This window comes from Rhinolophus sinicus, chromosome 4, assembly GCF_057876585.1.
Source record: "Rhinolophus sinicus isolate RSI-liver-muscle chromosome 4, RSI-T2T, whole genome shotgun sequence".
In the NCBI taxonomy this organism is placed as follows: Eukaryota; Metazoa; Chordata; class Mammalia; order Chiroptera; family Rhinolophidae; genus Rhinolophus; species Rhinolophus sinicus.
The window spans coordinates 52,075,015-52,087,884 of NC_142504.1; the positions used below are offsets into that span (position 1 = coordinate 52,075,015).

Below are 12,870 nucleotides of genomic sequence, written 5' to 3' on the forward strand. Positions count from 1 at the left end.
GGAATAAGGGCCTCTCCTACACAGGGCTGTTGCAGAATGAGATAAGGCATTGAAACTATTTAACATGGTGTCTGGCCCTTCATAAGTATCACCTAATATTAGTATTTCTTTAATGGGACGGTTTTGGGCCATCGTATCAAATTCTTCCACCAAACAAAATATATGGATTTTATAAGCAATAACTATTCATAAATTAAGAAAGAAAATGAGCTCATGAACCCAAGACCTCCTGCCTTTCTGGCAGCCACTGGCCAAAGAACATAGGGCCCAATCAAGCCAGAATCTAGAATACTTATTCACTAGATTAGAAACTTTTTGAGTGTTGGGACTATGTCTTGTTCACCCTTTGATCTCCAGCATTCAGCGCAGAGAGAATGAATGAACAAACAAAGATGCAAACCATGCAAACTCTTTTTATGGACTTTGGAGCTGAAATGGATTATTGAGCTGAAAATACCACTGAACTGTGCCATCTCCAGGCAATATGATAATATTTGTGATAGCATAAATTTTGACTGATCTCAGCCTACCCTCTAAGTAGCTAGAGTAATAAGAAGGCAGATTTATTGTGTTCTCTACTCATTTACTATAAGAATTAAGTTTTTGTGCTGGTGTTAGGGATGAGATGAAATCCGATAATACAGGTTTTGCAGATTATTGAGAGAAAGGAGCACTATGTTTTACCTCAAATATAGAGAAGAGATAATAGAAGTGCCTCTCAATTAAAAGAACATTTACAAGAAAAGTATCTTACCAATAACTTATACAATAGTCTACAGACATGGTCCTCAAAACATGGTAATTTCTACCTGAGTCTACCCTTTGTGTGTGTGTGTGTGTGTGTGTGTGTGTGTTCTAAAAGTAGAATTTCAATCTGTTTACAAGCGGGGAAGTAAATAAACCACTTACAAAGAAGTGTTGTTTCCATATACATTGACCAGAAGCTGCAAAAGTGCTGATCATGTGCTGAGGCCACGAATGTGGCAGGCAGAGAGGGGTCATCCTAAATTATTTTGTCTCAAGAGAGTCTACAGGATTTTCATCCACTAGAGTAAAATTAGAAAAAGGTTACTCACCAGGGGGAGTTATTATGAGTTTTGTTCCTTCTGCAAAGATCTTGATCCAGCCGGAACTATCACACTGGTTTCAGCTCCTACAAAAATCTCACCTTCTCCTAAGCTTCCTGACAAGACCAAGGGAAAAAACTGTGTTGGCCATTTGATCTTCTGGGTTCCTCTGGAAGTTCTTGAATATAGGTTTCCTGGCATCTGATAGTTCTTAAGTTTCCTCAGATAAGTTGGCCCAATTGTCTATTTTTCACCAAGGCAGTAATCATCAAAAAGGACTAATGCAAAATGGAAAGAATAAGAGCAGGATAAGATCAGGACCAACTGGTCAACCAGCTACTTTTCTAAATCACCAGGAAAGATATTCAGAGAATTAAGCTTTTTTTATCTCCAGGTGTTCAATCTGTGAAACTGCTCAGAGATAACATCAAAGGAGAGGTTCTTCTTTTGTCAGAAACACCAGGGCTTCTCTCTTAGCAATTTGGGAATATATATCTCTTCAGTAACTGAAAATGCAAATCTGCCAACACAAAATTACTTGAGAAATGTGAACTAAGGCCTTCGGTTTTAATAAACCTACTTTTATCATTTGGCAACGTGATCCTTCACCAGGCAATCCCAAATGAGAAAATAATTTCTGTGATGACACAATTCTTCTTGGAATAAAAGAAGAAATTTGTAGAATTCTATCTCCAATGAAATGTTAGATTTCTTATTTGAACTAAAATTTAAAAACAAAAATCCAGTTCTCTGTTATGCTGAAAGAAGAAGCTTCTTGAAGCTGTTCGATAATCTTATGCCACTCATTATGGATCAGGAGACAAAGAAATTGTGGGAAGCAACTCGGTGCTACTGAGCACAGGTGAGTTGTCCATCTGCCAGGACCCAGGGAGGACAAGCCCTGACGATTCCCATCTCCTTTTCAGATTCACCCTGTCCTGGCCTAAGTCCAGTGAGCAAACACTGCCTCTGCCCCTGAGAATGAAGGGATGAGGTGGTCACAGTGGGCACCTGTCCACTCACAGCAGATCACAGCCCCCAACGCAGTGGGAGAGGTTGAAAGGGCTGCTGAAAATTATGTTTGAAATGCTTTGTTTTGTTTTTGTTTTTTTTTTAACTGCAAATTGCAGCTTATTACTTGGAGCTGTCAAATGCCTTTTTGCACCATTGTAGGTGTGAATGATGGCTAATCAATCCCTTTCTGATAGCTTGTGCTCTGTTTTTCCTTATTCCAAGACCATGAGCAAACTTATTAGGAGCTTTAGGAGTTGTCTATATTTCAAGGTCCATGAAGAATTTAAGTAATAAAAAGCAAAAGAGTAATTAAAGAGTTATAAAATATTTTATTAATTTAGAAGAGAATATTAGAACTATAAGAAGAAAACAGTACAAGATTTTACTGAAGAGCATAAAATAAACCCTCAATAAATGGATAGACATACCATATCCATGAAGGGAAAACTCAGTATCATAAATAAGCTAATCCTCCCTAAATTCATACATATAAATTGACTGCAATCCCAATCAGAATTATGACAGCATTTTATTTTCTGTTCTATGTTTTAAGGGTTGGGGTGGGCAAGATAAGTTGATTTTAAAAGCTAATAGGGAGAATAAATATGAGATAGTTGAAAAATAATTTCCAGTAGTGAATAGACATTCAGCATAGTAGATCTTAACACTTATTTACAAAGCTACTGATATAATGTGATAGTGGTGAAAGAATAATGAAACAAAACAAAACGAAATCCACCAGAATAATGTTCTAAGCATATTAAAATATGATATTGAGTTTTTGAAATGTAAGGAAATGATAGATTATTTAAAAACTGGCTTTGGAATATTGATTATCTGTTGCAAAAACAAAAATAAATATATCCCTAATACCACATAAAATAAGTTCCAAGTAGATGAAAACTTAAATTAAAAAGTATCTAGATTATTATTCTAAGCAAAATAAGTCATACAGAAATAGTCAAGAACCACATGACTTCACTCATGTGGTGTAAAAAACTGAAAGCAACAAAGAAACAACACAACAAAGAAACAAAAACTCACAGATACGGAAAATTGTTTAGTGGTTACAAGAGGGTAAGGTGAGAGCGGGTGGTAGAAGAGGGTAAACGGCGTCAAATATATGATGATGGAAAATATATGGTGACAGAAGGAGAACTGACTCTGGGTGGTGAGCACACAATGTGACATACAGATGATGTATTATAGACTTGTACAATTGAAACTTATGTAATTTTACTAACCACTTTCACCCCAATAAATGTAATTTTAAAATATGTTTTAAAAATATAAGCAATATAGAAAACAGCAAAATGGCCAAAGTAAGCCTTTATCAATAACCAGCTAAATGTAAGTGAGTTAAATTCACCTGTTAAGAAGGCAGTATGGATTTTAAACTGTATTGGCAAACGTGTGTTAGTATTCCCCAACAGGAGATCCTGCGTAGTAAGGCATTGTGTGTGAGACTAACAGGTAGGCATATCAGTCTAAAATGCAGAGTTTGTTCTCAGTCTGCATTCTCAAAGAGACCCAGACCACACTGAAATAAGAGAAGGGCCACAGGTTATCTCAGGCACATTTTCAAGTTGGTTTTCCTGATTTTTTTAAAGACTGATTTAGGTTTCTAAAATTGTTACCCACAACTGTCTAAAGGCCAGATTGTCTGGACAAAGATTTTACAATTCCACAAGCTCTCATAATACAAATGACCCCAACATTTAATTGAGGCACTTTTACTTCTATGAGCTAACAGCACAAACCATACAATTTATTTAGCAGCCAGCAAAGGAGAAAACAAGAGCTATAAATATTATCAGCAGTTAGGACACATTCACATATCAAGAAATATTATTATAATATTATAATATAATGTTTATCATTTTAGCTAATGTGTATTGAATGGTTACAATGGGCCAGGTTTTTCTAGACATTTATAAAACGGAAAAAAAAAAGCACCTAGAGATGTGAGTTAGGAAAAACAAGCAGGAGACCGAGTGTGCCATCAATAAAGGAGCTTGGAATGGAAAGGGGGTAAGAGACACTTTTACATAATTTTTAAGAAAGAGGAATTTGAAGAGTTTTTACTCTTTACAGTATTTTCAAATAAACATTTCTAAAAAGGAATAAATGGCGAGGGCTTAACCAAAGTGACACAATCAAATCTGTGCTTTAGGAAGATAAATGTATGAGCTGGAAGGTAGGTTGGTGTAAGGATGTTTCAAGGATGATGACCATAAGCCACTAAGAGGAGTCCAGGGACCCACGTTATTGCAGTGACAGTGGGGATGGACAGAAGTGCTGATGCAATAAATATGAGCAGTTTTATTAGGGGTTTAAAAGGATTCACGTGAAATGAATCAAATTACCATAAAGGAGATTGAAAGTAAAGAAAATAGATGTTCTAAAATCAGAAGGATCAGGTTCAAATTCCTGCTCTTCCATTCCTGGGGAACGTGTCCTTCTCAGAGCCTCAGTTTCCTAATCTTTGAAATGGAGATGATAATAACTGTGTCTCAGATTTTTACAGAGTTCAAATGAGATCGTGTATTTAGAACAGATTATGGGAAAGTTCAGCTACAGGGAATTCACTTTCTAAGAAATAATGGAATCAGCTTTGTGTACAGAAATTGGTAATTTTGCTTTTAATCTTGCTTTATGTAACACATACACAACTCACTCACCATATTCTGAGGTGAATACCTGAGTCAATTAAAATTCTACTTCAAATAGGATGAGGGATGAATAAATAAATAAGCAAGTCAAGTGAAGTCAAACACAAGTTTCAGCTGAATTGCTTGAAGTTTTGCATCACTTTTTCAGGTTTGATGATGATTTCATACTTGACCAACTTCAACCAAATTTGGTAGACCATCAAAATCTATGCAGATACATCTTATGTTTTGTTTAAGGCTGTGGTTGCCATTTTGAAACAAAAATATTAATTTATACATCCTTTTCATCTTGGTTTATCTTCTAGAAAATTTTATGGCTTTTAATTAAATTCTGGTACGTGAATAAGTTCCAGAAATTTCTATAAGAAAGATGGCCAAAGGCCATCCTAAAGAAACATGAACATATTATCAGACATGTACAAGACATAAAATCTCATACTATCTGTGAGCCACTAGCTTTCACAGTCTGATATAATGTTGATTTCACCTATCACTTAGATGAAATCAGGTATGTTTCTAAATAGTACAATAGATCATTGGAAAGTACTGAGTTTACTTGTTTATTAAAACTCAACGCAGAGATTGGCAGAGGCCCAATCATTTCACTTTCAAGCAGGTTCTTCCCTTTAGCAATTTACCATCTGTCTTCATTTGAACTTCGTTTTCTCCTAGAGTCTTAGGAATCTTTTAAACTTTGGGTACTTTACATGCCACTATGTACAATTCAGATGCTTCTTAATTTACACAGCACCCACAGTCAAACGTGTTGGATGAAGCACTTGTTTTTTCTTTTTGTAAACAAGAAATGTTTGTTTGCTGGTTTTGAACAGTATGCATGAAAGGCACTTGCATGTGGAAGAATCTCTCATGAGGAAGAAACATTCTACCTTAGCTCAAAATCTCTTTTCCTTTCCTCCCCCGCCCCCGCCCCCACTCCAAAGTAACAAGCCATGGCTCTGTGTTCTTTGCTAGTAAAAGGAATGAAAATTCATAAATTTCCAGTCTGCTATGAATTAGGTACCATCCATACATGTATCCCTCTTCAGCTTTAACTCTACAATGGTTATTACTATTATAAGATGGAGGGGAAACTGGGAGCTAAGGAATTCAGACTGAGCAGGGATTTGAGTTCAAATTCACCAGATCCCAAATTCTGTTCTTTCAAATACTTCACATATCTTGGGTGAAGTTGGAAAGATGTGTGTGGCAGGGACAGTTTCCAGGTCTATTCCAGGTCTAGATAAATTAGAAAATCTGTATCTCAAATGGTCAAGCACAGGATATTGGCTGTTGCTTTCTGAGAATCATAGAAAATAGCAAGCTAAGTAAAAAGTAAGTGAAATGGTTGATTTGCATACCCTAAAAGCAATGGGCAGTCAATGCAAGCACCTAGTAAAAAAATCTGTGAGGACTGCATCTAATTTAGTTCAAATATCCAAATAAATCCCACAATTTAGATTCTTTTCCCATGTCCTTAGGTTACACTAGGAGATTCCATGGGAACATTCAGGTCATACAGTTCAAATTATAAACATTATTTGGATTAAGTAGTTATTTCTGTCATGGGCTTTCTGATTACCTTGCATGTGTAGCTGGGGGAAAAAGAGTTTCTAAACTTCATTAAGTTAGAGAGAGAGAGAGAAGTGGGAGTTCTCTGCATGGATCTAAGAGGTTGGGTAGGGGCTCTCTGGACCCCCAGTTATAGTCTCAGGTGGTGCCCCATGTGGTTTGGCCTGGTTTGTGGTTTACTTCCTGGTCAATGACAGTTCAATTCCCAGGGTTTCCTGTCTATTGTCTCAGGTCTCATACAAATTAAGAACCCAGTACATGACCCTCCAGGCAGGACTGGTGCAGGTATCAGCGTGAAGAACAGGGAACTTAGGCCTTAGTTTGGCAGATCCTCCTGTAACTGGGAAAGATTTATAGATACATTCATGAAACGTCAATCTCCACCTCCCAGATACCTGTATTTTGGTGTGTATGCCATGGAGAATATTCTAACGGTTGAGCATTTCAGAACAGATGGGAGACTACAGAAACGAAGGGAAGTAAGTAGCCCTGGGAAAACAACATGGAGCTACACGGAGTCGGAGTCCGTCACCTGGTGAGTTTTATCCCTTATCAACAGTGTAGAGTCACATACTTGCCTGCAAATCAGACTATGTCGGGTTCTAGGGTCATCACTTATGAAGACAGGGCATAGTTGTTAGGGGTTCCTTTCAAAAGGAGTACGATTTTGCTAAAGAAGTTCAACACTGACCATGAGAGAGAGGCAGGAAAAGACACTGGACTGAAAACCTGAAATGCAGGTGCATCCCCACCTTTGTGGTTAACTAACTTTGAACAAGTCACTTGCCATCTCTGGCCCCTAGTTTCCTCATTTCAAGTGTGGGCATTGAGCTGTGTCCTAAGGGCCCTTCCTGTCCACACAGTCTATGAACTTATGATCAAGATCATTGAAGAGCCGTTTGTGGTTCTTCCTCGGTGACAAGAGTGGAGGGTTGGCAGTACGGAAGGTTTTCTTACAGGTCCCTTGTGACTCTGTGACATTGTGAGATCCCAGCAGGCACAGTAGTAGGTGCCTTCATCGGATTTGATGACCTTATTGATTATCAGGTAAAAGACTCCATTCTCTTTCGTGTCTGCCTCCAAGCGGGGATTGGGTGTGTCTTGCTTGTAACTCTTGGTTGAACCATAAAGGATTCGTCTCAGAAGATCCCCTTCTTTTTGTTGATACCAGTGCACAATGGCATTCTCAAGGGGAACCCCAGATAGCTTGCAGCTTATGTGCACTGTTTTGTCTGGTGTCCGGGTAAGGGAGAGTTGATACTGAGATATTCTCATTTTGCTGTCTCCATCTGAAAAGCAAGTGAGAGAACTCAGATGCACTGGCAAGGTTGACTCTGGACACGAAAATAATGACACGACAAGAAAGGAGAAAAGTCAACCTACAAACCCAAGCCAAAGACAAAAGGAAAATACACAGGGTTGGCATTGCCAGTGACTAGTCAGAATGGACACTCCTCGGGGTGTGAATAAGGATGTGAGATGCAGGGACAGCCCTTGTTCTAAGAGGCAGTGATAGAAGAGGAAGGTTTGCTTTAGAACCAATGGAAATCCTTCTCAGTAAGCTCTGTCGTGGTGTTATTTTATCATGTTCCTGGTATAAAGGAACTATGGATCCCAGAAGACCACATACAAAAACCTATGTTATAATAGTTCAGTGATAACTTTGCCTTGGTAGCAATTTCCTCCCATTTTTCCTTAAAATGTTGCTTCAAATATGCCTATCCTTGAGCTCTTTTAACTTCCTCAGTTATAAATTTTTCACCATATTTTGTGAGAATGCGGGTAGCTATGTATGACTATCATGATATTTAAAGGAAAGTATTACTTTATAATAACATATGAGATAATATTCCCACTGTAAGTAGAAATACGTACATTTTATAAATCAATAGTTTGCATAAAGTTCACAAAGTTTAGCAAATATCACCAATTACTGTAGGTATTACTTTAGATGCCATGATGTTACTATACTGTGTTATGAATGAAGAAAGATGTTGGAGTGAAAAAAAATCTCCTTAGTTTGTTTCCCTCCACTCTTTTCCTATTCACAATTCTTAGCTTTTCAGAATTAAAGCTACACTTTACTGTTGTTTGGAGGACAATGTAAGATAGCATTTCTAGAGTTCCTGAGATGGTTCAGCGAAGTGATTTAGTGATAACGGGAAAGGACACTGTGATTTGTTGAACACGATGTTAAAATTTTTATATATGAAACCTCGTTTAATCCTCAGCAACTCTGTATGGTTGTTACTACTACGTCCACTTAACATGGACAAAACACACTATAACCAATTTAGTGACTTTCCTAGGTCATGCTGTAAATAAGAGGCTGAAGCAGGAAAATGAAACCCATGTATATGTCACTCAAAAGCCCTTGTATCTTCCACAACTCATTCACTCATTCATTCATTCATTTTTCAAGACAACAACCATGTTGAACACTGGATTATGGCATCCTTCCCAGGTGGCTTCCTATAGATGGTGAGGCGGAGACAATTGGGGACACTTAGAAAAGCCAGCATGGGCTCCAGAGAGGTGAGTATAGATGATAAAGTGACCGAACTGAAAGAAGCATCACAAATTGGGTCCTTTGGCTCGAGCTCATATCTTGCTCAGTACACATGTGCAGGAAAAACGTCTCTATAGACAGCAGTCACGTCCCTCTGAGAGGTAGAAAGTAGGAGGAGGTGTGTGTGTTTGCACAGGTGCGACGCATGGGAGGGTTTTTGCTCAGTGACAGTGAGTGTTTCCATGCAGTGTATCCCAGCAGGCGCAGTAATACAGCCCAGCATCTGCTTCGTTAACACGGTGTATCCTGAGGCTCACCAACAAATCACTCTTCTGTTTCCTTGCTTCGTATCTTTCCTCACTAACGTCTCGCTCATGGACAACATTTTCATTTGAGGAAATATACAGAATTCGTTTTAGTGGTTGGTCTGGCTTCTGTCGGTACCAGTGTATATATCTACTCTTTGTTAAAATATCTCTTTTTATTTGGCATTCAAGAAACGCTGTGTTTCCTATTTTCTTGGTAATGGATGTTATGACTTGTGTTATTCGAATGTCTCCACCTGTATCTAAAACAAAAACAAAAGCAAAGTTAGTAAAACGTTGACATTGATTAAAATGGTACACATTTGTTCTCTATTAATGAAAATCTTGGGGTCTGAAGTTTCCATTTTCTTCCTGAAGAATTCAAGGTAACGGATGGAATTTGTCAGCTTAGTTTGAATGGCCCTGTGGCTTTCTTCCACCTGAGTGGGCTAATTTGGCTGTCCTGCTTTCTCTCATTTCCCTTTGAATGAATGAGATGTCCCCTGGGTAAATCCACTCACAAGTCCAAAGGGATGCCACCACCATGACCTGCGGCAGGAGCAGCATGCTGCCAGCACTTGTCAGTTGAGGTGATTGAATAATGGGATGTTGACAGAGCAAATCCAAGGGCTGATTTAGTAAGAGGAAGTGGTGCTCTGCACACACAGCTAAGACCCATAGCCCGCAGCAAGTGGGGCTCATGGTTTTTCCCCAAAACGTCCTGTGGAAATAGGTCTGCTAACAGAATTTATTGGCAGATTTCTGTCATTACTGTGTGATTATTACCATCTGATGATTACATTAGTGTAAAGACACCATTTTTTTGTTAAAGGACTATAAAGTCCTTTATGGTCTAAAATTGAAAGGGAGACAGAGAGGGAGGAAGGGAAGAAGAAGGAGAGGCAGATGCAGAGAGAAATATATTTTTGCTGGGCTGTCAGTTTTTCTTCCAATACTTTAGAGATTTCACTCCAATGTCTTTTGCTTGCATAGTTTCTGACAAAAGTCTTCTATTTTTTTTTGTGGGGGGAACTTTGGGGGCAGTGTGTTTCTCCAGGACCCATCAACTCCAAGTTGTTGTTCTTCAATCTAGTTGTGGAGGGCACAGCTCATTGGCCCACGTGGGAATCTAACCAGCATCATTCTTTTTCAGAGCTTGTGTTCTAACCAACTGAACCATCTTACCACTGTGAACTCTTCCATTTTTTATCCCCTCTGACTGCCATCAAGATATTTTCTTTGTCTTTTCTTTGGTATCTCTCTGATTCTGGAAGATTTTTAGCCATTATTTCTTCGACTATTTCTTTTTTACCATTGTGTCTTCCTTTTGCTTCTGGGATTCTAGTTATAAATGTGTTGACAAATTGGATGGTGTCCACAGGTCTGTACTTTTTATGATTTAATTTAAGATTATCTGCTCACTATACCTCTATCTATTCACCTTGCATTGCAGTCTGGGTAATTTCCAGTGGGCTATCTTCATGTTGCTATATTATTTTCCTCTCTCTCTATTGAGTCTACTGGTGAGGGCTTCCAAGGCCTCCTTCATTTCTTTTACTGTGCTTTTAATTTATTGCATTTCCTTTCATTCTTTTTTTATAATTTTCATTTCTCTGCTGAAATTACCCATCTGATCTTGCATGTTGTTTACCTTTTCCATTAAAGACTTTAACATGTTAATCATACTTATTTTAAATTCCCTTCTGTTAGTGTCAGCAACTGTGTCATGTCTCAACCTGGTACTGATGATTGCTCTGCATATTCAGACTGTGCTTCTTCTGAAATGTTTGGTTGCAGCTGGACATGCTGTATGGTACAATAGATACTGAGGTAAATATATTTTATGTTTGAAAATGAGTGCACCATTCTGTGTTCTCGGCCTTTAATGTGGGTGTTTGTTTTAATCTAGTCGGGAGTCAGACTTGGTTTGAAGTTTGTTGTTTAGTCAGCAAGGTTGGAGTTTGTTGTTGGTGGTGTTCAGAGACTTAAAATGTGTCTGGTCATACTTTGTGTTTGACTTCTTGTTATTGGAGGCTCACAGGGATGTCCAAGAAAGGACTCAACCCAGAACAGCAGTGACCAGGTTCTTGTCTATGCATCAGGAAGAATTCAAGAGTGGGACAGATACAGGAAAACACAGGCAGTTTATTGAATTGAAAATACACACTTGAGAGGGAAGTGCTGGGGAACTCAGAGACTGAATTGCACTGAGGAAATCCTGACCATAGGTCTTCATACTTTCAGGGGGCAGATTTTGGTAATGTCCCATTGTAATAACTGCAATGTGAATGAGATTATAATGACATTGTAATTACCTAACAGTTAGGTCCAAGTCAAGGGCGTTAGCCTTGCTGGATGAAACTGGGTATAGTTTTTCTCCAGCTGCAGGTGCTGGATACCATCACTTGTTACTTGTGTAACCAGTGAGGTGCCTCATGTTTTATCCTGGAGGGCGTTGTGAATTTCCTAGGCTACTCATCCTGCCGCACTCTCACTTGGGTTTGAGTCTTCCCTTTGTTCTGCTCCCCAGAGACAGCCTGTCTCTTGAAGTGCCCTTAGCTCTGTTTCACTGTTATTTTTACTCAAGATTTGTTAGCATGCTGGTGAGAGGAGAAGAAGAGGGATGTTCACTGATATATGGGTTAGGACTCAATCATAAACAGGTACAGTAAAACTGGGTCTTGAGAATGTGTTTTTCACAAATGTTCTTGCCCTCTTTTTGAGGTAGAACATTTTTTATCCTCTTTCTCTCCCCCACCTGCAGTAGGTATCCACTTCCTTCAGGCCATGGTTTTGATGCCCATCCTTCTGCAGATGAAATCTTGTCACTTTGTGTAAATAGCGGATGGTTCTGGACAAAGATTTGGTCGGGGCCTCCTTTTCCCTCCTTCAACTGCAATGGAATTCCATCTGTACCTTTTCTTGAAAATTAAGTTGTGTGGTTTTTTTTTTCCCCTACAGTGGAATTGGGTGCATTAGGTCTGGGTGGGTTTTAGCAGTAGCTGCTGTTCCTCCTGCAGCTAGCACCAAAGGGGAAGCTTTCTTGTGCATTCTCCCTGATCTTCCCTTCAAGAATCTTAGGGGTTTCCTGGAGAAAACCTTAAAAGGTAGTGGGAAATACCTTGTATGTGTGGCCCTAAGTGTTTACACACTTCCACTAGTCCATACTCACACTTATTATTTTATTACAAATTTCTAGTTTAACCTTCTGACCAGCCGAACTGGTGTTTGACAGCATCTGTCCAAGGTAAGTAAATGCTCACTCCTGTTTCTTCCTGCAAATGACTGTCTGTTTCCAAATTGAGTAACTCTTTTGCCCTGCAACCACAGTTCTCTGAAGGGCTCAAATAAAGTCACTATTTTCAGGTTATCCTTTTTTTTTGTAATGTTGTTGTAAGAGGGGTGCAATGTCATTGCTAGTTCTCTATATATCTGAAAACATGCTGACCCTCTTTCTCAGTTTTTGATTGAGGTTGCTTATCTTATTATTGAGTTGTGAGAGAGCTTTGTATGTTCTAGACAACTTTCTTTTTTCTGTTATGTGTCTTAAAAATAATTTCTCCTAAGCTGTGGCTTCTATTTCATTTTCTTATCATCTTGAAAAGAGCAGAAATGTTAATCTTGATGAAAGTGCAACACATCAAATATTTCTTGTATGATTCTTCTTTTTGCGTCCTAAGAAATATTTGCCTAACCCAAGGTGGCAAAGATTTTCTCTTGCCACCTTGTATTTT

General features: G+C 38.6%; 1 protein-coding gene across 1 annotated transcript in view; it reads right to left on the reverse strand.

Moving 5' to 3' along the window:
- TARP (TCR gamma alternate reading frame protein) overlaps nt 1-12,870 on the reverse strand; it is a 31,765-nt gene that overhangs the window by 13,271 nt on the left and 5,624 nt on the right. Inside the window, exon 3 of the mRNA XM_088797818.1 lies at nt 1,077-1,140. Within this exon, the coding sequence (XP_088653944.1) occupies nt 1,077-1,140 (64 nt within the window). The remainder of the gene's footprint in view (nt 1-1,076; nt 1,141-12,870) is intronic.